Raw genomic sequence first — 23,958 nt, 5'->3', positions numbered from 1 at the left:
GAGACTATTAGGATACAAAGTATATGCTGATTTATATATTTTATTCCTTAATCTTACTACAAAATACCTTATTTCCTTGATTCCAAGATGCTCTCAAACTGCACTTCCAATTTACAGACATTTTTTACAGGAAATACAAATAAGTGCACCAAATATATGAATCACTAATGTGTAGTTATCGGATGCATCCACAAGTCAGAAAATACAATATGAAAAGGTGGTGTCTTAGACTTGAGGCTGGATGATTTTTTTTGAAAATGGAGAAATTGCCTTAGGTAATGTAGAAAGCATGTAAGACAGCTCTTTACGCAAAGAAGCCTTTATGGTAATAAAGTATTTGCTGCGTGGAATGGCACCCTCCTTCCTTCCCCACAAATTCTCCCTACGTTATACCTTGTAATTCTCTTCATTTTATTTTCTAGTACATTTCCAAATGAGAAGAGCCTAGAGCTCCAAATACCTTTTTCTAGCCCGTCCATAAACATATTTTGGCACCTACGGATAAAATGACATTGGCTTGCTGCAGCCACCACGGAAGGCAAAGATGGCCACGTTTTGGCTTTCGCGGCAAAAGAAGTGGGGTGCTAGCATGCCCGCTGCAGGCTGGGGGATCGCAACTGGCCGCATCACGGGGCTGGCTTGAGCTGCTGCGGGGAAGGGGCGGTTTTCCAAGCGCGGTAGCGCCCCCGCGCGGCAGGACGCGCAGACACACCCCGGGCGCCGGTCCATTTTTGTCTCTCCTCTCTCCACGCTCAGGAGCACGAGTATGTTTGACATGCGGTGTGAGGAGGAGGCCGCGGTGCAGCCGCACAGCAGGGCCCGCCAGGAGCAGCTGCAGCTGATAAACAACCAGCTGCGAGAAGAGGACGACAAATGGCAAGATGTGAGTGTCGGCCAAGGCCACGGGCAGCGCGGAGGCTGCCCAAAGCGTGGGTCAGAGCCCCCTTGGAGCAGGAAATCAGGGGGGTGGGTAGACAGGTTTGAAAGCCATGCAGGGGGAGGGAGCCCGTAGAGGGTTTCAAACCAGTGACGGGAAGTGTGGGATTAGTAAGAAAGTTAACGGCAACGTGAAAGGTGAAGGATACAGATGTGTATTCGACAGGTACTCTTGCTAGAAGGTTGGCCACAAAGGAGGAGGAGCAGGAGGGAGGCAACCGGCATGGGATGCAGAGTTGAGGATGCCCTGTCTTTTGTTTGAGAAGATACATTGAAATCAATAACGATGATGATGGCAACAATAATCGCCAACATTGAAAGCCTGCCGGTTACAGGCACTGTTCTGCCTTGCATGTAGGAATTCTTCAGTTTCCTTAGTAACCCGATGAGGTAGCAACTGGTATCGTCCTCAGTTCCACACATATGTCCCAGAAGAGCTAAGTAACTCACCCAAAGTCACACAGCAGTGAGTGAGGTAGCCAAAATTAGAACCAGAGAAGGAAGTCTCTATGGCCTGATGAGGGCCTTGAGATCGTCTCTGTGCTGAGAGCAAAGAGCCAGGGCAGGGAAGAACGTGAAGATAGGGATGACAAGAAGGACGGTGGATTCTTCCATGTAATTCCTCACAGAGCACTCTGAGGTGGCTAATGCAAAATTGGTGGTCCAGAAGTTAACATTTCCAAAGTCTACGTAGTAATAATTATGACTACAATATATCGGGCACTTACTCTGTGTCTGGCACCTTATATGTACTATGTCATTTAACCCTCACAATAGGCTGGTAAGAGTAGGTGTAATTGGCATCCCTGTTTTAGAGATGAGGAAACAGAGGTACAGACAGGCTAAGAAACATGCCTGAGATTCCAAAGCATGGAAGAGATAGCGCTAGGATTACTTCCCACAGCTGCACTCCCATCCACCTGACTCCAGACTCCTAGAAATAATTATTTCTGCCTTTTCTTCCTTCCCAGAGGAAATTGTGTAGGTCTGTGGCTGATTCCTACTATCCTGTTGTCAGCAAGTCCATTCACAATGCACAGGTCATAAATCGGAAGAAATGAAATTTCTTGTGATACCCTGTGAAGCAATACTTTAAAATTTAGCAGCTGACGTGAAATATGATTGCATTTCACATCACTGTGCTTAAATGAATGCATTGCCCTGCTGTGGATATTGTAGCTCTATCTGAATATTTCCTGCCTTTGAGGCATTCCTGTTCCAACCAGACTTACATTGGATTGGTTGGCAATGCCCTAGCATAGTGCTGGGCCCATCGCGAGTGCTCACTAAACTCTAAAGAGTAGACATGGAGTTGTGTGTAAGCCTGAAGAAGTATGTCCTGTCTACCCCTGACCCCCCACCCCCACTAGGACCTGGCTCGTTGGAAGAGTCGTAGAAGAAGTGCTTCCCAGGACTTAATCAAGAAAGAGGAAGAAAGGAAGAAAATGGAGAAGTTACTGGCTGGAGAGGATGGAACAAGTGAACGAAGGAAAAGCATCAAAACCTACAGAGAAATTGTTCAGGAAAAGTGAGTTCTTTTGTTGTTTTTTTAAACGTGCAATATGCTGGGGCGCCTGGGTGGCGCAGTCGGTTAAGCGTCCGACTTCAGCCAGGTCACGATCTCGCGGTCCGTGAGTTCGAGCCCCGCGTCAGGCTCTGGGCTGATGGCTCAGAGCCTGGAGCCTGTTTCCGATTCTGTGTCTCCCTCTCTCTCTGCCCCTCCCCCGTTCATGCTCTGTCTCTCTCTGTCCCAAAAATAAATAAACGTTGAAAAAAAAATTAAAAAAAAATAATAAATGTGCAATATGCTCTAGATGTGCTTTTTCTAAAAATTGTTGGTATTCACAGAGGCTCTGACACCAGTATGCCACACTCCCCGTGCTCCCCTTTCAGCTCGACCTTGGTTCCTACCAAGGTCTTCTTTGCCATTTTTGTGACTGTTGACTTTGTTCTTGCTGCCCTTCCCATGCTCCTCCTTTAGAGAGCGGAGAGAGAGGGAGTTGCATGAGGCCTACAAGAATGCACGGTCTCAGGAGGAAGCAGAGGGGATCCTTCAACAGTACATCGAAAGGTTCACCATCAGCGAGGCTGTTCTCGAACGCTTGGAGATGCCAAAAATTCTGGAAAGAAGCCATTCAACAGAGCCAAACTTAACCCCCTTCCTGAATGACCCCAACCCCATGAAATACCTGCGGCAACAGTCACTGCCTCCACCCAAGTTCACTGCCACTGTGGAAACCACCATCGCTCGCACCAGCGTTCTGGATACCAGCATGTCAGCAGGCAGTGGCTCTCCAAGCAAAACTGTCACTCCCAAAGCAGTGCCTATGCTGACACCCAAGCCTTACTCCCAGCCCAAAAACTCTCAAGAGGTTCTGAAGACCTTTAAGGTAGGATACGTTCCTTAAGAATAGAAGCAAAACCAAACCCCAGGTAAAGAAAGAAAGCATCTCGCCTCAAGAAGATGGAATTATTTGTATCAGACAAAAGAGGAATGTATTAGCATTTACAATTGTAAAGTTTATGCCTCAGGAAATTTGGTTTGCAAATAGTTAAAGGACAGATGTTCCCCCCAATTCCTACTGTTAATACTGATAGACTCCAATGAGATTGATAATTGAGACATCTCCGTGAGCAAGGCCTATTTTTGAATTTGATATAAGGGCATGGTCTCTCTATAGTAGTGGTAACAGACCCTTAGTTTAGTAAAACCCTGGGTATCCCAGGATACCCTGGGGCTATAGCAAAGTCCTCAGAACAAAATTTTAATTGCCTTTGTTTTATTTTTTTTTTTATTTAAATTTTTTTTTTTAACATTTATTTATTTTTGAGACAGAGAGAGACAGAGCATGAACGGGGGAGGGTCAGAGAGAGGGAGACACAGAATCCGAAACAGGCTCCAGGCTCTGAGCTGTCAGCACAGAGCCTGACGCGGGGCTCAAACCCACGGACCGTGAGATCATGACCTGAGCCGAAGTCGGCGCTTAACCGACTGAGCCACCCAGGCGCCCCAATTGCCTTTGTTTTAAATAGAAGCATAGGCAGCCACCTCTTCTTTTTAAGGAATTTGACATCCTAGCCAAAAAGATGCTACAATTGAAAAAAAAAAAAGAGTAATACAAGGAGTACATAGGAACATGGGATGTACTTGATTCCCAGATGACATGGGTTTTTAAATTTTTAAGTGGAAAGAAACTAGGTTGTTTCCTACCAACATGAATATGTAAAATACTGTTCCAGAACGAAGGATCGTTTGACAACCAGACATCTTTTCACTTCCTCAAATCTCAGTGTTTTCCCTCACATCATGAGGAAGCACTCATTCTTTGGCTTAAAGCTCTTTGGATTACAAAGAAAAATCAGTTCTCATGGTCCCTGCATGCCACATGGGTTCTTAATAGAAGACAGAGGTGGACTTCATCACCAGGAGACAAGGGCACATGACTGTGAAGAAAGTTTGCTCAGCTAAACTAATTGAGTAATGTGATGTCATGTATCTTCCTGTTGAATTTCAGAGGGAACCAAAGTATATACTTTCTGACTATTGCTTACATAACTCAGAATGGATCTTAAATATCTGCGCTTTAGCCTTTGACAGAACAAAAGGAAAGTACCCTGGATGTCTCATCTGGGTTGAATAGAGATGTGTGTCCCCCGAAGGGCTGGAGCTGTGTCTTTGTTGTTCACAGCTTCTTCCTAAGAGCCTGGCATAGGGGCCTGGGAAATAGTAGGCACTCACCAAGTTCTTATTGAATAAATACATGAATGTTCCTTGAGAAAATGAGCCACTCATCAGGCAGGCTCACACATAGATAAACATGTCCCCATACATGCTCAATATCCCACCTGAGTACTACACCAGGTCTCCTTCACCTAGGGCTCGTGACCATGAACTATCTGTGATGTTTCATGAAGGAAGATTTGATATTGAGGTGGCCCAGAACAGGGGTAGATAATGCATTTATTTAACTTGGTATCCAAAGCATCCAATCAGATAATGTAGATGTCCATTTCCCTTTCTTTATATACATAGTGCAAGTTGATCATTTAAACAGAAGAATTTTGATAGATGACTTTATGGCAAGACTTTGGCCCTGAGGAATCCCTGTCTCTCACCATTGTGGCAAAACAGTGTCAAAGGTCTCAGGAAGAGCATTCATGGAGGAATGGGGAGAAGAACTTAAGTAGAGATCTTTTTAGAGCTGGGGTTCACTCTTGACCACCAATGAGCCCTTGACTCATCATAGGCATTTATGGCTATCGGCCCCATTCATAGCCCCACCACTCAGTGGGTGAACCCAGTTATGGTCAAAGGTAGTATATAAATGGAAAGTTGTTACCAGATAATGCCAGGGTAGAAGCTAAGGGGTACGTGTGTGTGTGTGTGTGTGTGTGTGTGTGTGTGTGCGCTCATGTGGGTAAGGCAGTGGGATGAGGGAGACAGAGAATACGGGCTTAGTTTCCTAGTACAACAGAATTAAGAGTAAAGGAAAATCAAGTGAAATAGTTTAAGCCAGTGTTTTTCAAAGTGAGAATTATTACCTGTTGCCAGGTTATGAAATCAATTTAGTGGCTTAGTATTAGCATTTTTTTAAATTTTTCTTTACCATTTATTTATTATTGAGAGACAGAGAGACATAGAACGTGAGCAGGGGAGGGGGTAGAGAGAGGGGAAGACACAGAACCTGAAGCAGGCTCCGGGTACTGGGCTGTCAGCACAGAGCTGATGCGGGGCTTGAACTCACAAACTGCGAGATCATGACCTGAGCTGAAGTCAGTCGCCTAACCAACCGAGCCACCCAGGCGCCCCTAGCATTTTTTAATAAAGTAAAATAGAATACAAAAAAAAAAAATAGTGCATCACATAAAATAAAGGTAAAAAGTATTTTGCAAAACCCCTATTTCAGCTATAGTTATGTGGGTGTGCTCAGTTATGATTTAAGTTTCTTTCTTATGGATCACAGACAATAGATTCTTTAAGCCACAGGCTTAAGGTAAATAAACCCTAACTAATATCTGGGCTTCCATTATTCCTCTTGAAAGATTTGAGAAGGCCTAGTAATAATAATGGCTAATGTTTATATACATAAATTGTGCCAGATATTGTCGTAAACTCTGTACATATGTTAACCCATAAAATCCCCTCAACAGCACGATCAGGGAGATGCCATTATAAAAGTTTATAGATGAGGAATCTGAGCACAGAGGATAAGACACTTGTTGAGGATTATGTGGTTTTTAAATGGTAGAGCCAGGATTGAGTCTTAGGCTGTCTGACTGCAGCTTCCTCTTACAACCACTGTGTATATTGCCCCAGACTTTAAGACGGAGGGGAAGGTTCTAGGTGCCTTTCAAGAAGCCAGACTAACCACCTTCTCTGCTCCTCCTTTCTTGCTTTTACCACCTTCCCTACACATGGGTACAAAACAAAAATATTTTAATGTGATGGCCTTTTTGTTCTTGGAAAAATTGGGATTGTAAAATTAACTGGAAATGGGGATTCACTGTAATATAGCATAGTATCAGGCCCCCTGCCCTTCGTGTTAGCTTCCAAAAATGTACCCATTGCCCCCTTACCACAGAATAACCTATGGAAGGTTCCTGAGCTGAGGTGGGTTCTACCTAATTTATATGATAGCCAGAAACAAAAATCTCAAAACTGTAGAATAGTAATCAGAACTTGAATGAAGTACACTGCAACCTAAATGTGTGACATGTATTTATACTTAAGATTCTTTAATTTTCTATACTTTAAAATAAGAGCACAGACCAAGTGAACAGGAAATTTAACCCAAAGTGAAGTGGCCCGAGAAGACTGATGAATTTTAAAAGAGGTTCTGGGCACCTGGGTGGCTCAGTTGGTTAAGTGTCTGACTTCGGCTCAGGTCACGATCTCACGGTTCTTGAATTCAAGTCCCGCATTGGGCTCTGTGCTGACAGCTCGGAGCCTGGAGCCTGCTTCAGATTCTGTGTCTCCCTCTCTTTCTGCCCCTCCAATGCCCATGCTCTGTCTCTCTCTGTCTCTCAATAATAAATAAACGTTAAAAAAAATTGTAAACTAGGAGCACCTGGATGGCTCAGTCAGTTAAGCGTCTGATTTCAGCTCGGGTCATGATCTCACAGTTTGTGAGTTCAAGCCCCACGTTGGGCTCTGTGCTGACAGCTCGGAGCCTGGAGCCTGCTTGGGATTCTGTGTCTCCCCCTCTCTTTGCCCCTCCCCTGCTCGTGCTCTCTCTGTCTCTGTCTCTCAGTAATAAATAAATGTTAAAAAGAATTAAAAATAAATAAATAACTTTAAAAAATAAAAAGAAATAAAAGAGGTCCTTAAAGAGGTCATTTATGGGGGCCCTAATTTCCAGAGCCAATGGAAGCATTTGAGAGGCCTTACTTTTGGTTGGATCCTGATTATTAAGTGATAGTGTTTTACCGTGACTCTGAATGTGTTCTTTTGTTATGGTCTTTCATTGGGGAATAGCTTGTGTTTTTTGTTCACTGTGTTTTTTATAGGTAGATGGGAAAGTCAGTGTGAATGGAGAAACAGTTCATGGTGACAAGGAGAAGGAAAGAGAGAGTCCCACGGTGGTACTTGCCTCCTCATTAACCAAATCCCAGATGTTTGAAGGTGTGGCCAGAGTGGACGGGTCCCCAGTGGAACTCAAACAAGACAACAATAGCATTGAGATCAACATAAAGAAGCCAAATTCTGTTCCCCAAGAACTGAGAGTAAGAGCAAACTTTTTTTTTTTTTTCCTTTTTGGGATCATTCCACTGTGAAAGAATGTCTTTTTAAAAATAAGTATTGGTTTCAGGAGCAGAAGTCAGTGATTCATCACTTACATACAACACCCAGTGCGCATCGCAACAAGTGCCCCCTAAGTCCCCATCACCCATTTAGCCCATCCCCCCGCCCACCTCCCCTTCAGCAGCCTTCAGTTTGTTCTCTGTGTTAAAGAGTCTCATGGTTTGCCTCCCTCTCTGTTTTTATCTTATTTTTCTTTCCCTTCCCCTTTGTTCATCTGTTGTGTTTCTTAAGTTCCACATATGAGTGACATCGTATGATATTTGTCTTTCACTGACTTATTTCGCTTAGCATAATATACTCTAGTTCGATCCACATTGTTGCGAATGGCAAGATTTCATTTCTTTTGGTGAATATATATCACATCATCTTTATGCATTCATCAACTGATGGACATTTGGGCCCTTTCCATAGTTTGGCTGTTGTTGATAATGCTGCTATTGGGGTGCATTGTATCCCTTCAAATCAGTATTTTTGTATCCTTTGGGTAAATACCTAGTAGTGCAATTGCCGGGTCGTAAGGTAGTTCTATTTTTAACTTTTTGAGGAACCTCCATACTGTTTGCCACAGTGGCTGTACCATTCACATTCCCGCCAACAGTGTGCAAATGTTCCCGTTTCTCTACATCCTTGCCAATTCTTATTTTTTGTCTTATTGGTAGTAGTCAGTCTGATAAGAGTGAGGTGATATTGTGGTTTTGATTTGAATTTCCCTAATGAGCGATGCTGAGCATCTTTTTATGTGCCTGTTGTCCATCTGTAAGTCTTCTTTGGAAAAATGTCTATTCAAGTCCTCTGAACATTTTTTAACCACTTTGGTTTTTTTGATATTAAGTCATGTAAATCCCTTATATATTTCAGATATTAACCCCATATCAGATGTATGACTTACAAATAACTTCTCCCATTCAGTAGGTTGCCTTTTTGTTTTGTTGATGGTTTCCTTCTCTGTGCAAAAGCTTTTTAGTTTGATGTAATCCCATTTTTTTTATTTTAGTTTTGTTTCCCTAGCCTAAGGATACTGGTCCAAACAAATACTGCTAAGACAAATGTCAAAGAACTTACTGTCCATAATTTCTTCTGAGCATATTATGCTTTTAGGTCTTACATTTAAGCCTTCAATCCATTTTGAATTTATTTTTGTATATGGTGTAAGATAATGGTCCAATTTCATTCTGGGATTTGTCTTTTGAAGAATAAAGTGTTCTTTCTCAGAGGAGCTGAGAGGATTTAATTCTTCCCCACAGTGCTCAAATCCTATGAAAGACTTTCAAATTGGAATAAACCAAAATAATTTCCTCACCAGGGAAATGTGTTTACTGGTCTCCAGGAGCAAAGTTTTGTGATCCAGGCAAATGCTGAGTCTGTCAACCTGGAATTTAATTTCACTTTTCATTTGTGTAAATGTTACCATCTCTGAAGAGTTTTTACCAATTATCATAAGATGAAATAGTGAGTTTTGCTACTAGCATGGAAACTTTACTGGTAGAGTCAAACATATGCCTGTAAGTTAGATGCTTCTAGAATTAATTAGGCATTACAGTGGTAGAATTGCTTTTCTAGGACAGTTAGTAATTCTGTTCTTATTTATCTTTGCCACACTTAATGAGAAGCAATTTTAAGTTCCTTTCATAAATACCTTTCCATGACTCAATTTGACTGTGCCATCAGGTCGCAGGGCCTTTGCACATAGCGTGGAGCTCAGCAATTTCTCATCGTACTTTGGAAAAGCAACAGTGTTGGCGCTATGCTCATCCCATGACACTTACCACATAACGGAGGTACACAGGGCTTACCAAGGCCCGGCAGATTAATTATAAACACAAATCCTGAGCGCTCTGCTATCAGGAACGTGTCTACTTTCTACCTCTCACCATTTCTTCCCCCACCATTTTGTTATTTGAATTTGGGGGAAACCCTGCTCGTGGATGAATGGATTTTATTCCTGATAGAAGTTAAAGGATTAAGTGAAGAGATTAGATGGTGTGTAATGCCTAAACTCCCTAAACCAACTATTTAATCTCTCTTGTTCTAAATTTTTAACGCTTTGGAAGGAAAAAAAAAACTTTACTTATGACCTTAAGTAGAAGACTCCTAAAACAGAAGAAAACGGAAGTTGTTTGTTTTTAGAGCAGTAAAGCCTCCCTTTAAAAATATACTTATTCCTGGGACACCTGGATGGCTCAGTCGGTTAAGCGTCTGACTTCAGCTCAGGTCATGATCTCATGGTTTGTGGGTTCGAGCCCCACGTCGGGCTCTGTGCTGACAGCTCGGAACCTGGAGCCTGCTTCAGATTCTGTGTCTCCCTCTCTCTCTCTGCCCCTCCCCTGCTCATGCTCTGTCCCTCAACAATAAGAAAATGTTAAATAAATATATATATTTAAATTATATATACTTGATAAAGTACTATTATATATATTTGATAAAATTACTATTATCAAGAATAGGTATATATATATACATGCCATATATATACATATATATGTGTGTGTGTATATATATATATATATATATATATATATACACACCCATTCTTGGTAATAGTAATTTTTTTTACTTTCACAATGAGCATATTAAAAAAATAGCTTGTTCTCTTTTAATGACAGGTATTTTCCACTGTAATAGTAGTAAAACTCCCTAAAGGCAAAGAGAAAATGGATTGAAATATTTCACATTGATTGCATATCCCCAAAAGTATCTTGGTTTAAGAGAAGCAAAATTAGATGCTCTGAAAGAAATCATGTTATTTCAGAAATTTACAGTGTAACAAGGAAAATTCCAAACACAAGGTGGCCGGGTGGTCTCTTCCCCTGAACCAGTCCCATCCTGGGCAGTCTCAGGATGCAGGCCCAAACTCATGGAAAAGCCTGGGAGTCTCTTCCTTTGTTGTCCAAGTATCTCTTACTTGGAAAAACTGCCTAGTTTTGGAGTAATTTCTAGTTCAATAAGTCCTAGTGGTTGTGAATAGGAAGTGGCATTTATTTACCCTGGCTCTGGTACCTCTGGCTCTTGAATAAACTATGGCAGCGGCTCTTACGTTATTTTCTGGGTAGATAACTACCTGTATATATCTGTTAGAGTCGAAGCCAAGTTGTTAGCTATATGACACAAGATGTTGGCTCATTATTAAAACACTCTTCATGCTCTCTTACAACGTATGACACCAAAAGTTTTCCATTCTGAGTGTGTTGTCCAAAGAGTCATTTTAAAAGAATCTCTTCTCCAATAAACTTACTGCTCATTTTACTTCCTTCACCGTATTCCAAGAAAAGCATTTCTTGACTGTGTTAACAGCCAGTGTATTCCTGTTGAAGTGATGGAATTCATTGGTCATGGCAAAATATGGCGGCCAGCTTAAAACAGGGCACTGCGCTTCACAGCCTCCCCAGGCTTGATACCAGCTTGGACTTGATTTGCTGTTTCTAATTCATTTGCCCCATTCTGTGGGGCTGTCAAAGGAATAGTGTTCTGTTTAAATGGTGTCTTTCTTCCAAAAACTGCATTCCCAACAGATACACTCTTTACAGAGGAGTTAGCCTCACCCACCACTAAAATGTCACAGCTCTCCAGGGCAAGCTGGAACCGTTCAAAGGGCATAGCGGCAGTGGGCAGGAGCGTTAATTCAGACCGTGGAGGCAGAGTAGCAGAGAAGGGTGATCGCAGGCCTCCGGAAGGGGGGGGGGGGGAGGATGGACAGGGTGAGGTTGGAGCATCAGCATCTTGGGCCAGCATGACCACTTTTGTACAATATTATGGCATCTCTTTGGCTCATTTCTACCTCATCTTTCTCATTGAAAACTCTTGGGACCATGGCTCTCTCACTTTAGAAATAGATCCCAAATTAAGTGAGGCTTGCTATTATCTTTTTTTTTTTTTAATGCTCTGGCTGTATCTGTCGATACCAGCAAACTCCAGATCATCCTCCGTTGAATCACCTTTAAGGTAATGAGACTGTGACGGCAGTTACCTTGCCAATGGTTGCCTGTCAACCAAGAAGCATGATTTAAGGACTGCCCTCTGCCCCATTTTTGAGACAGGAAAAGAAACTCAGAAACATGCCAGGAAGGCAGTTTTCATAAAGCAACCAGAAAAGTATATAAAATAATATTTGCTTAAGTGGTAGACAATAGGGTCGGCAGACTAGAAGGGTATAAGATTGCAAAGAACAAGTAAGATCATTATTGTTTGCGCTTAGTGGGAAAGGTTTTGTGTGAGATGTGGATTTTGAATCTTGAACTCAAGTGTGGGATTTGCATTGGAATGGAGGAGGCTATTCCTCATGTTGGGAATAGCAGAAGCAAAAGCATGGACAGTGGGGAGGAACCCATGAGAAGATTCCAAGGTGGGGGGAGGTGGTCACAGGACTAAGAGGTGATGAGGGTGAGTAGGATGCTATATCCTCCAAACAGATGGATCCTGTCTCCTGTGACCTTACCTGATTATCCCTAAGATATTTCCCAGCAAAAACCTAACACGTTTTTTTTTTTTTGCATTTTAGTATATTGGCTTCTGTGATTAAATCATGTCATAGCACAAATGCAGACTCCTAGAATCCAGGATTAGAAAATAATTTGGAAGTTCTTCTTCTCTGATGATGAATTTATTGTGTTTAGTAACCCACAGAATGACGTTTGTGTCTCCATCAAAGCTAGTCCAGTGTTTTCTTGATCCACTGTGAGTTGTATTTGTATTTAAATTTCTTCCTTCCTCAGTGGTACCAAAAATGACCATTTCCTAAAACACCTAGAATACTCCATGCAGTAGGTCAAAGATCTAACCCCGCCTGCGCCTCAGTTTATATTTAAAATAAGGGAAATAATAGTATATGCATCTGGTGGTTATTGTGAGAATGTATGTATAAAGAGCATTTGGCATAATGTCAGGACGACTCACAGACAGAGGTGTCCTTAAGTTATTTTTAATATGGTCAAAGAACAAACGGGAGAAAATTACAATATATTTTTCAGAAGCCCCAAAAGGTTAAGTAGGTATAAAGTTTTTTCAGTTAGAGCAAGATCGTCAAAATTACCCTCCCTCTTGCACAGGTGTGCATTTCAAACAAATGACACGAATTCCTTGTCATCGTCCAACTCAACTTGTCAGCCTTTCCAGCTATAATTCACTAAGAAACACGCAGATGTGAATAGCTTTTTCCAGAAGGTGATCGCCTTTGCAGATGCTCGTGTGATTCTTCCACAGCCCTTTTTGCTCCTCCTATTATTCCCCCTTCCCCAATTCTGGCTTCCCTCTGCCACCTAGATCCTGCTGATCAGCTCCCACTTGCCAGCTCATCCCAGGTGGTGCCAGGCAGGCGCCCCCTGCTGGCCAGCACCTTCTTACCAGATTTGTGGCGGTTCTCCCTCATTGACCGAGAAGGGCCAAACTTCACCAGTAGGTATCCAGACTACTTCATCTGCTTTTCTGAAACTAAGTAATAAGGTAGGTAGGTCTGTTTTTTCAGCCTTGAAAACATCAGCTTTAGGCCTTCCTCTTGAAAATTTAGTACTTTACTAACGTTTTCTGATCCAGGAAAACAATCAGATCTTTCTTGAAACATTTCATTTTGCAGTGAGAGCAAGGGGAAGGCATTTGAGTAGGTGCTGTTTTCCTTACAACTGAGACCAACTGCAAATTCCTTTTAGATGTCAAATGTCATCAGAGTTTTTTCTTTAGAAACTGTTTTTCTCCATCTAGAAGTAATTGTAAGAGTGTTCAATTTAAGGCCCTTTTGAAATCATTAAAGACATTTAGGTACAGAAGCAGTGACAGGCTTCAAAAAAGTATACATCAAAGATAATTTACAAAATCAAAGCTGGCCCATCTTTCCTGTTGGTTTGAAAAGTTTAAGGCAAAAAGAAGAAGTTCAAGGAATGGAGAGTCTGATTCTTCACGTGGATCCTCTTTCAATCCACTGAAAATAGATACTTAGAGGTTTAAAAGTGAAAGGGGAAACACATGCACCACATCTGTGGCACCTGGCTCACGGTACCAAGACATAAATAGACGGATTTTCCAGGCCTCTGTCCAGAGAAGTTATTCGAGACTGAAGCCAGGAAATCACTCAGTCACAGAATAGAAGCTCAGGAAAGGACGTTGGGTATCACATCTTCCAACCCATGGAGGTTAAATGATCAGTCCAGCTTCTCATTCTTCCTCTGTCCTGGAAACAGGACCACCCAGGCTCTGGGTCTCAGCACGGTTTTTGCTCTCGTGCTTCGCGTTTCCAGTTCCTTCTCTAGTGTCACTCTCTGGGCCAATCCACCAATCAGATCCTTGTGAGAATGAGCAGCCAGATGCTAGGTAGATTTTGTGGCTAGACCATGTTCCTCTTGGGCCAGGAATCAGCTACCTCCCACCTGCGGCCTCAAGGCCAAGTCTGGCCCCAGACCTAGTTTGCATGGATCAAGTTCTCAGTCCAGGAGAAGCTCATTCCTCGCTTAGACCCCAGCAACCTTTCTGTGCGTTCATTTATTCAGGCCCAGGGGTCCATTCTTATTTACTTGTTTTCATTCTTGAACAGTGTTCTGTTTGGAGAATTGAAGACCTCTCTCTGTTTAGCTGTAACTGAAGGAAAGTATGGGTCAGAAAGTGAATTTTCCAGCAAGGCAAGGTTTGTTTCAGGCAAATTTCTAAGTCTATCAGTAGTGGTTAAAACTGCCAATTTTGAACTCATTTCCTTTGAAATAGTGATGTGAGTACAAAAATAACAAACCTTCAAGATGCAGTATCCAGACATGAGTTAATTAAACTGTCTTTGGGGATTTCCCTTGATTATATACACAGTTGACCCGAACAACGTGTTTGCAGCTGTACTGGTCCATGTATATGTGGATTTTTTCTGGTAAATACAGTATAGTGCTGTACATATTTTCCCTTCCATGTGATTTTCTTAGTAACATTTTCTTTTCTCTAGCTTACTTTATTTTAAGAATACAGTATAGGAACACCTGGGTGGCTCAGTCAGTTAAGTGTCTGACTTCGGCTCAAGTCATGATCTCACAGTTTGTGGGCTTGAGTCCCTCATTGGGCTCTGTATTGACAGCTCAGAGCCTGGAGCCTACTTGGGATTCTGTGTCTCCCCCTCTCTCTCTGCCCCTCCCCACTTACTCTGTCTTTCAAAAAAAGAAAATAAACTTTAAAAACAAGAATACGGCATGTAATACATATAACATGCAAAATATGTATTAATTGACTTTATGTTATTGCTAAGGCTTCTGGTTATCAATAGGCTATTAGTAGTTAAGCTTTTAAAGAATCAAAAGTTACATGTGAATTTTTGATTGTGTGAAGGGGTCAGCACCCTTAACCCCACCTTTGTTCAAGAGCCAACTGTGGTCTCTACATATTGCAGAACACAGAAAGGTATAAAGAAAATAGAAACTACGTATTGCTTCCAGCCACTCATAAATGGATACTAAGATTCTTTTTTATTTTTTTTAGTTTATTTCTTAGAGGGGAGGAGGAGAGGGAGAGAGAGAGAGAACTAGCAGGGAGGGTCGGGGGGGGGGGGAGAGAGAATCCCAAGCAGACTCCACACCACCAGCACAGAACCCGATGTGGGGCTCGAACTCACGAACCGCGAGATCATGACCTGAGCTGAAACCAAGAGTCGGATGCTTAACCGACTGAGCCACCCAGGCACCCCCTAAGATTCCTTTTCAAATGTGTCTCCTTCTCCTCTTTTTCTCAGTGCATATAAAATATTTTTTAAGTGGGTTAATGTTATTTAAATTGTGTCACAGCTTGCTTTTTCTCTTAATTTATCCTGAATATTTTGCTATTTAATCGCCTGATGTGGGTGACTAGCATGTCTTTAAAATAAGCTGGAGAGTGTAAGTTCCATAAATAATGCACAGAATATCTGCTTACCTAACATGGATTACACATCTGCTCTATGCCAGATACTGTGCTGTGAGCATCCGGGACCCCTCAGAACCGGGGCTGATGGAAAGCCCCAAGATGGGGTGGTGGCTGGGGGCTTTCTGGTCCCAAGCTGCCCTTGGGAGTAGAGACTTAGCTAAATTGCCTCCTCTCCTGAGAGATTCCGGAGAGTTTTCATCTTTTGCAGGACAAATGGATGAGAAGTAGAATGGAAAGAATGAGGTAGAATGGATGAAAAAGAAAAGGGAATGGAAAAGGCAGTTTGAACGATTTCAGCAATAAACTTGGGGGCTCTCAGGTTCTTAGATTGCTTTTTTTACATTTTTTTAAATGTTTGTTTATTTTTGAGCGTGTGAGCGGGGGAGGAGCAGAGAGAGAGGGGAAAAAGAAGATCCAAAGTGGACTCTGACAGCAGAGAGCCTGATGCAGGGCTCAAACTCACGAACCGCGAGATCATGACCTGAGCTGAAGTCGGACGCTTAACCTACTGGGCCACCGAGACACCCCTCTTAGATTGCTTCTTAATGATCAAAACCTTTAAATACCTGGGGACAATGTGGAGGTGCCTGTGAGACCAAACCCAGAGAATGGAGCACTGGGGTTATCAGTACCGGGTAGGGTTCCCACCTCCCCGGCTTACTAGCAGTGTGACCCTGAGTAAGCCACAGCCTCCTGGGCCTCAGTTTCCACACCTGTATAAAGAGAATCATATCGATACATACCTTTATAAGCTTGCTCTGAGAATCAAATGAAATAATCCACGTCAGATGCCCCAACGGTGCTGATACATGGTAAATGCCGCAAGTATTGTGACTACAAGATGTAACCTTTAAAGCATCATTTTAAGGGAAGAAAAATCGAGTCATCTGGGAACTCAGTATTTGAGTGTTTAGCCATATAGAAATGCTTTCAGAAGTGTGAGCATTCTTGGAAATGGAAGTTCTCCGTTGGTCATGCATAGGTAAAATCTTCCTGGAATGTGATGTGCTAGTAAAATAATCCTTAGGGAAGGAGTGCTTGAGGATTTTGTCTCCTTTGCATTATAAATTATGTGCAAAGGACTTCATGAATTATTTCCTTGATTCCAAGTGGCACGCTTTCCACATTGGAACGTTTCTAAATCGGTATATATCTTACAATCGGTATATCATACTTAACAGACAGTATATTTTCTTTCTCAGTAGTACCTAAAATAATACCACTTAAAATTGCTGGCATCTGAGGTTTAATAAACCATGCCTGTTTCGTTGTTCATTTTTGGAGCGGGGAGGCTTTGGCCTGGTTTTTGTAGTTAATTTTTTTTTTTTAGTAATTGGAAACACTAGTGTTCTCAAAAGCGTTATTCGTCAGTATTTAAATCTCCAAATTTGATTCCCAATCTCAGATAGCCTTCTATAATCTAATCAATTTGGGGGCAACCTAAAAATCAGTATTTCTGATGGCATTTTATATATTGACATCATAAAACAAAAGTACTATCACGTATTAATATTTCTATGTGTATGGAGGGGGAAGCATGTTAAATTATAAAACCTAACTTACTCTTTTGTAATGCTAGGCTGGTTCATCCTCAAATGCTGCTATCATGTCAGTCATTCATATAACAATGTAAACACACACAACATATACATATACGTATATAATAAAAGAGACTTTGGTTTCCTTGACTATTTTCATTCATTAGGTCTCTTTAAAGGAATTCAAGTCAGGCTTGCTAATGTAGTAAAAAGTTACAAAACCCATCGAATAATAAAAATATGATGCTTATTTCCTGCCTAGGGTTTTAAAAGTGTATTTTAATTTAATGTTATGTTCTTTCAGAATTGACATGGTTATCCATCATTAGAAAATGCCCATGTAATTCTGAGGATTTCAAAATCACCCCATTCTCCAAAAGAAAAAACACATTTTGCCAGTAGACACTTATAAAATCTCTTAGAAAGCTTGAAAGGCTTGTTGCCTGAAGTTGCTTTGTGTTTTTTTATTTTATTTTATTTTATTTTTTAATTTTTTTAACGTTTTATTTATTTTTGAGAGAGACAGAGACAGAGTACGAGTGGGGGAGGGGCAGAGAAAGAGGGAGACACAGAATCCGAAGCAGGCTCCAGGCTCTGAGCTGTCAGCACGGAACCCAGTGTGGGGCTCGAACTCACGAGCTGTGAGATCATGACCTGAGCCGAAGTCGGACGCTTAACCGACGGAGCCACCCAGGCGCCCCTGTGTTTTTTTAAACTTAGGAAATTTGCAAACAATTTTTTTACAGTGGTTTTTTCCAATTTTTTTTATTGTGGTAAAATACACATAGCATAAAATTTACTATCTTAACCATTTTCATATGTATACTTCAGTGGTATTAAGTACATCCGTAGTGTTGTGTAACCATCACTGCCATCCATCTTCAGAACTCTTTTTTTCCTCTTGCAAAACCAAAACTCTGTAGCCATTAAACAATGACTTCCCATGATACCCCTGCCATCAGACCCTGGCAACAACCATTCTCCTTTGTTTTCCCCTCCCCTCGTACCCCATACCCCAGCCTCTGGTAACTACCACTCTACTGTCTGTTACTGCAAGTTTGGCTTTTTTAATTTTTATTTTTTAGATTCCACATATAACTGAGATCATGCATTATTTATCTACGTCTGGCTGATTTCACTTAGCGTAATGTTCTCCAGGCCCATCCATGTTGCAAATGGCAAGATTTCCTTCCTTCTTGTGGCTCAGTAATATTCCACTGTGTGTGTATGTCCGTATGTGTGTATATAGGTAGCTAGAGATAGATATTTATTTGCACATATATACAAATTATATGTATACATATGATCAACTTGTATATAATATTAACATATCACATTTTATTTGTGTACTTCGTTATACATATAATGTAATATTTACATATCACATTTTCTTTATCCATCTATCCATTGGCATTTAAGTTGTTTCCATATCTTGGCTATTATGAATAAAGCTGCAACGAACCTGTGAGTACAGATAACTCTTTGAGATACCGATTTCATTTTCCTTGGCTATATAACCAGAAGTGAAATTGCTACATCATATGATGGTTCTATTTTTAATTTGGGGGGGAGTCTCCACACTATTTTCCACAATGGCTGTACCAACTTACATTCCCACCAACAGTGCACAATAATTCCCTTTTTTTCATATCCTCGACAACACTTGCTATGTTTTGACTTTTTAATTATAGCCATCCCTAGCCGGTGTGAGGTAATATCTCATTGTGGTTTTGATTTGCCTGATGATTAGTAATGTTGAGCATCTTTTCATGTACCTGTCGGCCATTTGTATACCTTCTCTGGATTATCTGTTTGGGTCTTTTAACTATTTTTAATGGGATTATTTGCTTTTCTCTCCCCGCCCTCCCAACTATGGAGTTGTACGAATCCCTTATATATTTTGGACATTAATTCCTTATTGGATAAATGATTTGCAATTTTTTTTACCCAAGCTATAGATTACCCTTTCGTTTTGTTAATTATCTCCTTTGCGGTAGAGAAATATTTTAGTTTGTTGTTGCGGTAGAGAAATATTTAGTTTAGTTTAGTCCCATTTGTTTATTTTTGCTTTTGTTGCCTGTGCTTTTTGTGTCAAATCCAAAAAAATAATTACCAAGATCAATGCCAAGGAGCTTTCTCCCTGCTTTCTTCTAGGAGTTTTACAGTTTCAAATCTTACATTTAAGTCTTTCATCCAATTAGACATTGATTTTTGTGTATGGTGTAAGATAAGAATCAAATTTCACTCTTTTGCATGTAGAGACCCAGTTTTCCCAACCCCATTTATTGAAGAAACTATTCTTTACCCAGTTTGTGTTCTTAGTGCTGTGCCTTTGTCAAAAATTAGTTGACTGTAAAAGTGTGGGTTGGTCTCTGGGCTCTCTGCTCTATTCCATTGATCTGTGTGCCTGTTTTTATGCCAGTACCATGGTTTTGATTACTGTAGCTTGCTAATATAGTTTGAAATCAGAAAGTATGATGCCTCCAGCTTTGCTCTTCTTGCTCAAGATGGCTTTAGCTATTTGGGATCTTCTGACATTCCATATGAATTTTAGGGTTTTTTTTTTTTATTTTGTGAATAATGCCACTGGAATTTTGATAGGGATTCCGTTGAATGTGTAGATCGCTTTGAGTAATGTGGGCATTTTAACAATATTATTTCTTCCAATCCACAAACACAGGCTATCTTTCCACTTATTTCTGTCTTCTTCAATTCTTTCATCAGGGTTTTCTAGTTTTCCGTGTACAGATCTCTCACCTTGGTTAAATTTATTTCTAAGTATCTTCTCCTTTTCGATGCTATTGTAAATGAGATTGTTTTCTTCTTTTTTGGATAGTTGTATATTGATTTTTTATCCTGCAACTTAACTGAATTCATTTATTAGTTCTAATAGTAGTAGAGTGTGTGTGTGTGTGTGTGTGTGTGTGTGTGTGTGTGTGGAGTCTTTAGCTTTTTCTATATATAAGATCATATCATCTCCAGACGGAAATAATTTTACTTCTTTCTTTCCTATTTGGATGCCTTTTATTTCTTTTTCTTGCCTATTGGCTCTGGTTAGGACTTCCAGGACTATGTTGAATAGAAGTGGGGAAAGTGGAAATCCTGTCTTGTTGCTGATCCTAGAGGAAAAGCTTTGAGCTTTTCACCATTAAGTACGATGTTAGTTGTGGGCCTGTCAAGTATGGCCTTTATTGTATTTAGGCACATTCTTCTGTAACTAATTTGTTGAGAGCTTTTATCATGAAAAGATGTTGAATTTTGTCAAATGCTTTTTCTGCATCTATTGAGATGATCACATGATTTTTATCCTTCATTTTATTAATGTGGTATATCACATTTTTGATTTGCATATATTGAACAATTCTTGCATTTTTTCATAAAATTTCTTTGCTCTTAAAGAATTCAATAACAGTTTCCACCACTATATTAACTTTCATCTCATCAAAATATGGGTCATTTTGGTTAGTTGAAAAATGGGTCATTTTGGTTAGTTGAAAAGCAAATTTTGATTTATGAATAAAATATATATACTTAGACCAATAAATTCATAGCTTTCTGAGAACCTATGGGAATGTTTTATAAAGCATTTAATAATGACTTTTCTGAAGCCAATTTTAATATTTATCTTAAAACCTATTAAAATTTATTATTTTATACATATTTTTAAAATTCTTTAGCCCTTTACAATAAGATACTATTACTAAAAAACACAATAGTCTTTAATTTATTCAGTTTGGTTGTTGAGGTATATTCTAGCCAGTATTTAATTATCCTTTCATTCGTTTTTCTCAAGCAAGTACTATAATATCAGTCGGAGAATTTTGTAATCACTCTGGAATCAATTGACTCCCAAGTAAAGATAACATAAAATTATAGTGATATTGTTTTCTGATTACAGAAGCAATACATAGTTATTGGAGAACATTTTAGAAAACAGAAAATATATTTATAAAGAAGAAAAAGTCATCCAAATTTAAGCACATTAAAAATAATCACTGTTAACATTTTAGTATATTTCCTTACTGTCTTTTTATGTCTACTTTTATATATGTATTAGCAGGTATATTTGTGTATACATACAGCATATATAAAATCTTACATGTGTAGATTATAGGCATCATACTGAATATATGTTTTACATTTTTTGACCTAACATTAGATGACAAGTATTTCACATATCATTAACAATTGTTCAATACCCTTTTTTATGACTGCATAATACTTCCTTCTAAGGACATACTGTAATCCATTCACCGATTCCCCAGTTGTTGGACATTTAGGTTGTTGCAAATTTTTTTGACATCATAACTTTTATGAAGCATAAAACAGATAAAACTAAGTGCTTCTGAAGGAGAGGAACACAGGCATAAAAGTGATTTACTAAAGTACTACTGAGAGAGGTGAACATCATGGTGATGTGCCAAGTGAATTAGACAGAAAGATCCAAATCAGAGAGACCCTTTAGTGGAAGGACAAAGGAGTCAAGGATAAACCCAGGCCCTAGCTTATAGAAACAGTAAGGAAGAGATGGATATGAAAATTATTGTGTTAGAACCTTAGCAGGACTTGACAAATGATGGGCAGTTGTGAGATATGAATCAGAAAACACTTAAGAATTTTTTTGTGGGGGGCACCTGGGTGACTCAGTTGGTTAAGTGTCCGACTTCGGCTCAGGTCATGATCTCACGGTCCGTGGGTTCAAGCCCCATGTTGGGCTCTGTGCTGACAGCTCAGAGCCAGGAACCTGCTTTGGGTTCTGTGTCTCCCTCTCTCTCTGCCCCTCCCCTGCTCACACCCTGTCTCTCTCTGTCTTTCAAAATTGAATAAATGTTAAAAAAAAGTTTTTAAGAGTTTTTTCATGTGATGCCATAAACAGAAATAGTCAGATTTAGAGGCGGAGCTTATTTTAAGGTAACTTTTAGCATGTCTAGTGTGAGCCATTTACCATGACATCAATGTGCTAGACTGAAGCTTTGATGAACTCTCAGGGCTAGAGGTGAAAGTACAATTCATATATGGATAGAGAATGTAACGGTGAGTGCGTGAGAATAATTGATACATTTGAGAGTGATTCAGCACAGGTGATGGAAAATAGTTGAAATTTTTAGAAATGACCCTTATTTTGATGAGATGAAAAGGAGTAAGAACCAGTCAGAGAAGAGGAGAGAGCATGAGAGAAATTGGTAATAGAGAGTTCTTGAAACCCCAGGAAGAAAAAGAACACCAGGAGTAAAATCCACAGCGCTAAGAGTTATAGGCATCTGTGCTGAAGACAAGCTCTGGGAAGGTTAATTGTAACCTTAAAAATTTTTTTCCCACTGGTGATATGACCCTAAGCCAACTTTAAAGGCATGTGTGAGCAAGTAGGTAGTGACTATGATTTTGAAAACTCAGTGGTGATGGGAAAGGGAAAATGGGATGTGCATCTGAGACAGTAAGAAAGGGAGGGGGTGCGGTGGGCACGTGTGACCTCATGATGCCCCTCTCCTCCTTCACAGTGTATCTCCTTCCAGCCAATCCAGCCTTTCACCATAAAGCTGCCCAGGAAATTGAAAAGAATGAGTTCATACAGGCCGTTTACCTCGTTGGCCTAAAAATTCCTCTTCAAAAAGAAAGCAAGAAATCTTTTGTCTTTTAGAACTACCAAAGGGATAATTTAGTCAAAGGGAAAAAAAAAATCTTTTTTTTTTTCCAGGAAACCACTGAAGAAACTGAACCCAACAGTCAAGAAGATGAGAATGATGGCAGAGAAACACAGGAAGGGAATACAGAACTTGCCTCACCAGGTTTGTTTCCTAACAAACTAGTTTTAAAGGAAATCGTGATAACTGTTAAGATACGACGCAAATAGAGTCAAGAATTTCTCCCACTGATCTGTAGAGATGTAGGTAGAGTCAAGGCTCTACAATTGGGTGTGACTGTGCTGCCACCTAGAGACTTCCTGGGGAAATCCTGACCGTAGGATTTATCTGGCTACAGAAACAGGAGCCCATACATCTTTGCTACTGTGGTATTTCTTGGTTTTTTTGAAAGCGTATCTCCATCATCATAAAGATGATGTTTCCAAAAACAGTTATGCTAATAACTAGGGGTCATATTTTAATACACAGAATATCAATAGATAAGATATAAACCAAAAACACGTTATCAAAATAGACACTAAAATGATAAAGCTGGCAGACAGTTTAATAAAGTAATTTTTTTGTTTTTGCAAACATAAAAACTGCCCACCCTCTTCTAATACCAAATTATTTTTAAATGACATTTTATTTTATTTTATTTTATATTTTGTTTTATTTTATTTTATTTCATTATTTTATTTTATTTTATTTTATTTTATTTTATTTTATTTTATTTTTGAGACAGAGAGGGTGCATGCACAAGCTGAGAAGGAGCTGAGGGAGGGAGAGAGAAAGAGAGAGGGAATGGGAAAGAGAGAGAGAGAGAAAGAATCTTAAACAGGCTCCACGCTCAGCACAGAGCCCAATGCGGGGCTCAATCTCATGACCATGAAAAATCAAAAGTCAGACACTTGACTGACTGAGCCACCCAGGCACACCTAAAGTGGCATTTTAAAATAAATTAAATAGGGGTGCCTGGGTGGCTCAGTTGGTTAAGCGTCCGACTTCGGCTCAGGTCATGATCTTGTGGCCTGTGAGTTCGAGCCCCGCATCAGGCTCTGTGCTGACAGCTCAGAGCCTGGAGCCTGCTTCGGATTCTGTGTCTCCCTCTCTCTCTGCCACTGCCCTGCTCATGCTCTGTCTCTCTTTCTCTCTCAAAAACAAATAAACATTAAAAATTTTTTTTCTTAATAAATTAAATACC

General features: G+C 40.2%; 1 protein-coding gene across 16 annotated transcripts in view; it reads left to right on the top strand.

Annotated features, from left to right (window-relative positions):
* The window catches only part of LIMCH1 (LIM and calponin homology domains 1), a 332,785-nt gene that overhangs the window by 270,406 nt on the left and 38,421 nt on the right, over positions 1 to 23,958 (top strand). For all 16 annotated transcript variants that reach the window (XM_047856919.1, XM_047856914.1, XM_047856915.1 and 13 more), the window contains 5 exons: positions 757 to 883; positions 2,307 to 2,464; positions 2,918 to 3,326; positions 7,444 to 7,659; positions 22,829 to 22,919. In XM_047856919.1, coding sequence (XP_047712875.1) covers positions 757 to 883; positions 2,307 to 2,464; positions 2,918 to 3,326; positions 7,444 to 7,659; positions 22,829 to 22,919 — 1,001 coding nt within the window. The remainder of the gene's footprint in view (positions 1 to 756; positions 884 to 2,306; positions 2,465 to 2,917; positions 3,327 to 7,443; positions 7,660 to 22,828; positions 22,920 to 23,958) is intronic.

This window comes from Prionailurus viverrinus, chromosome B1 (assembly GCF_022837055.1).
Source record: "Prionailurus viverrinus isolate Anna chromosome B1, UM_Priviv_1.0, whole genome shotgun sequence".
Taxonomy (NCBI): domain Eukaryota; kingdom Metazoa; phylum Chordata; class Mammalia; order Carnivora; family Felidae; genus Prionailurus; species Prionailurus viverrinus.
The sequence above is the reverse complement of the archived record's forward strand: the minus strand, read 5'-3'. Positions and strand labels throughout refer to the sequence as shown.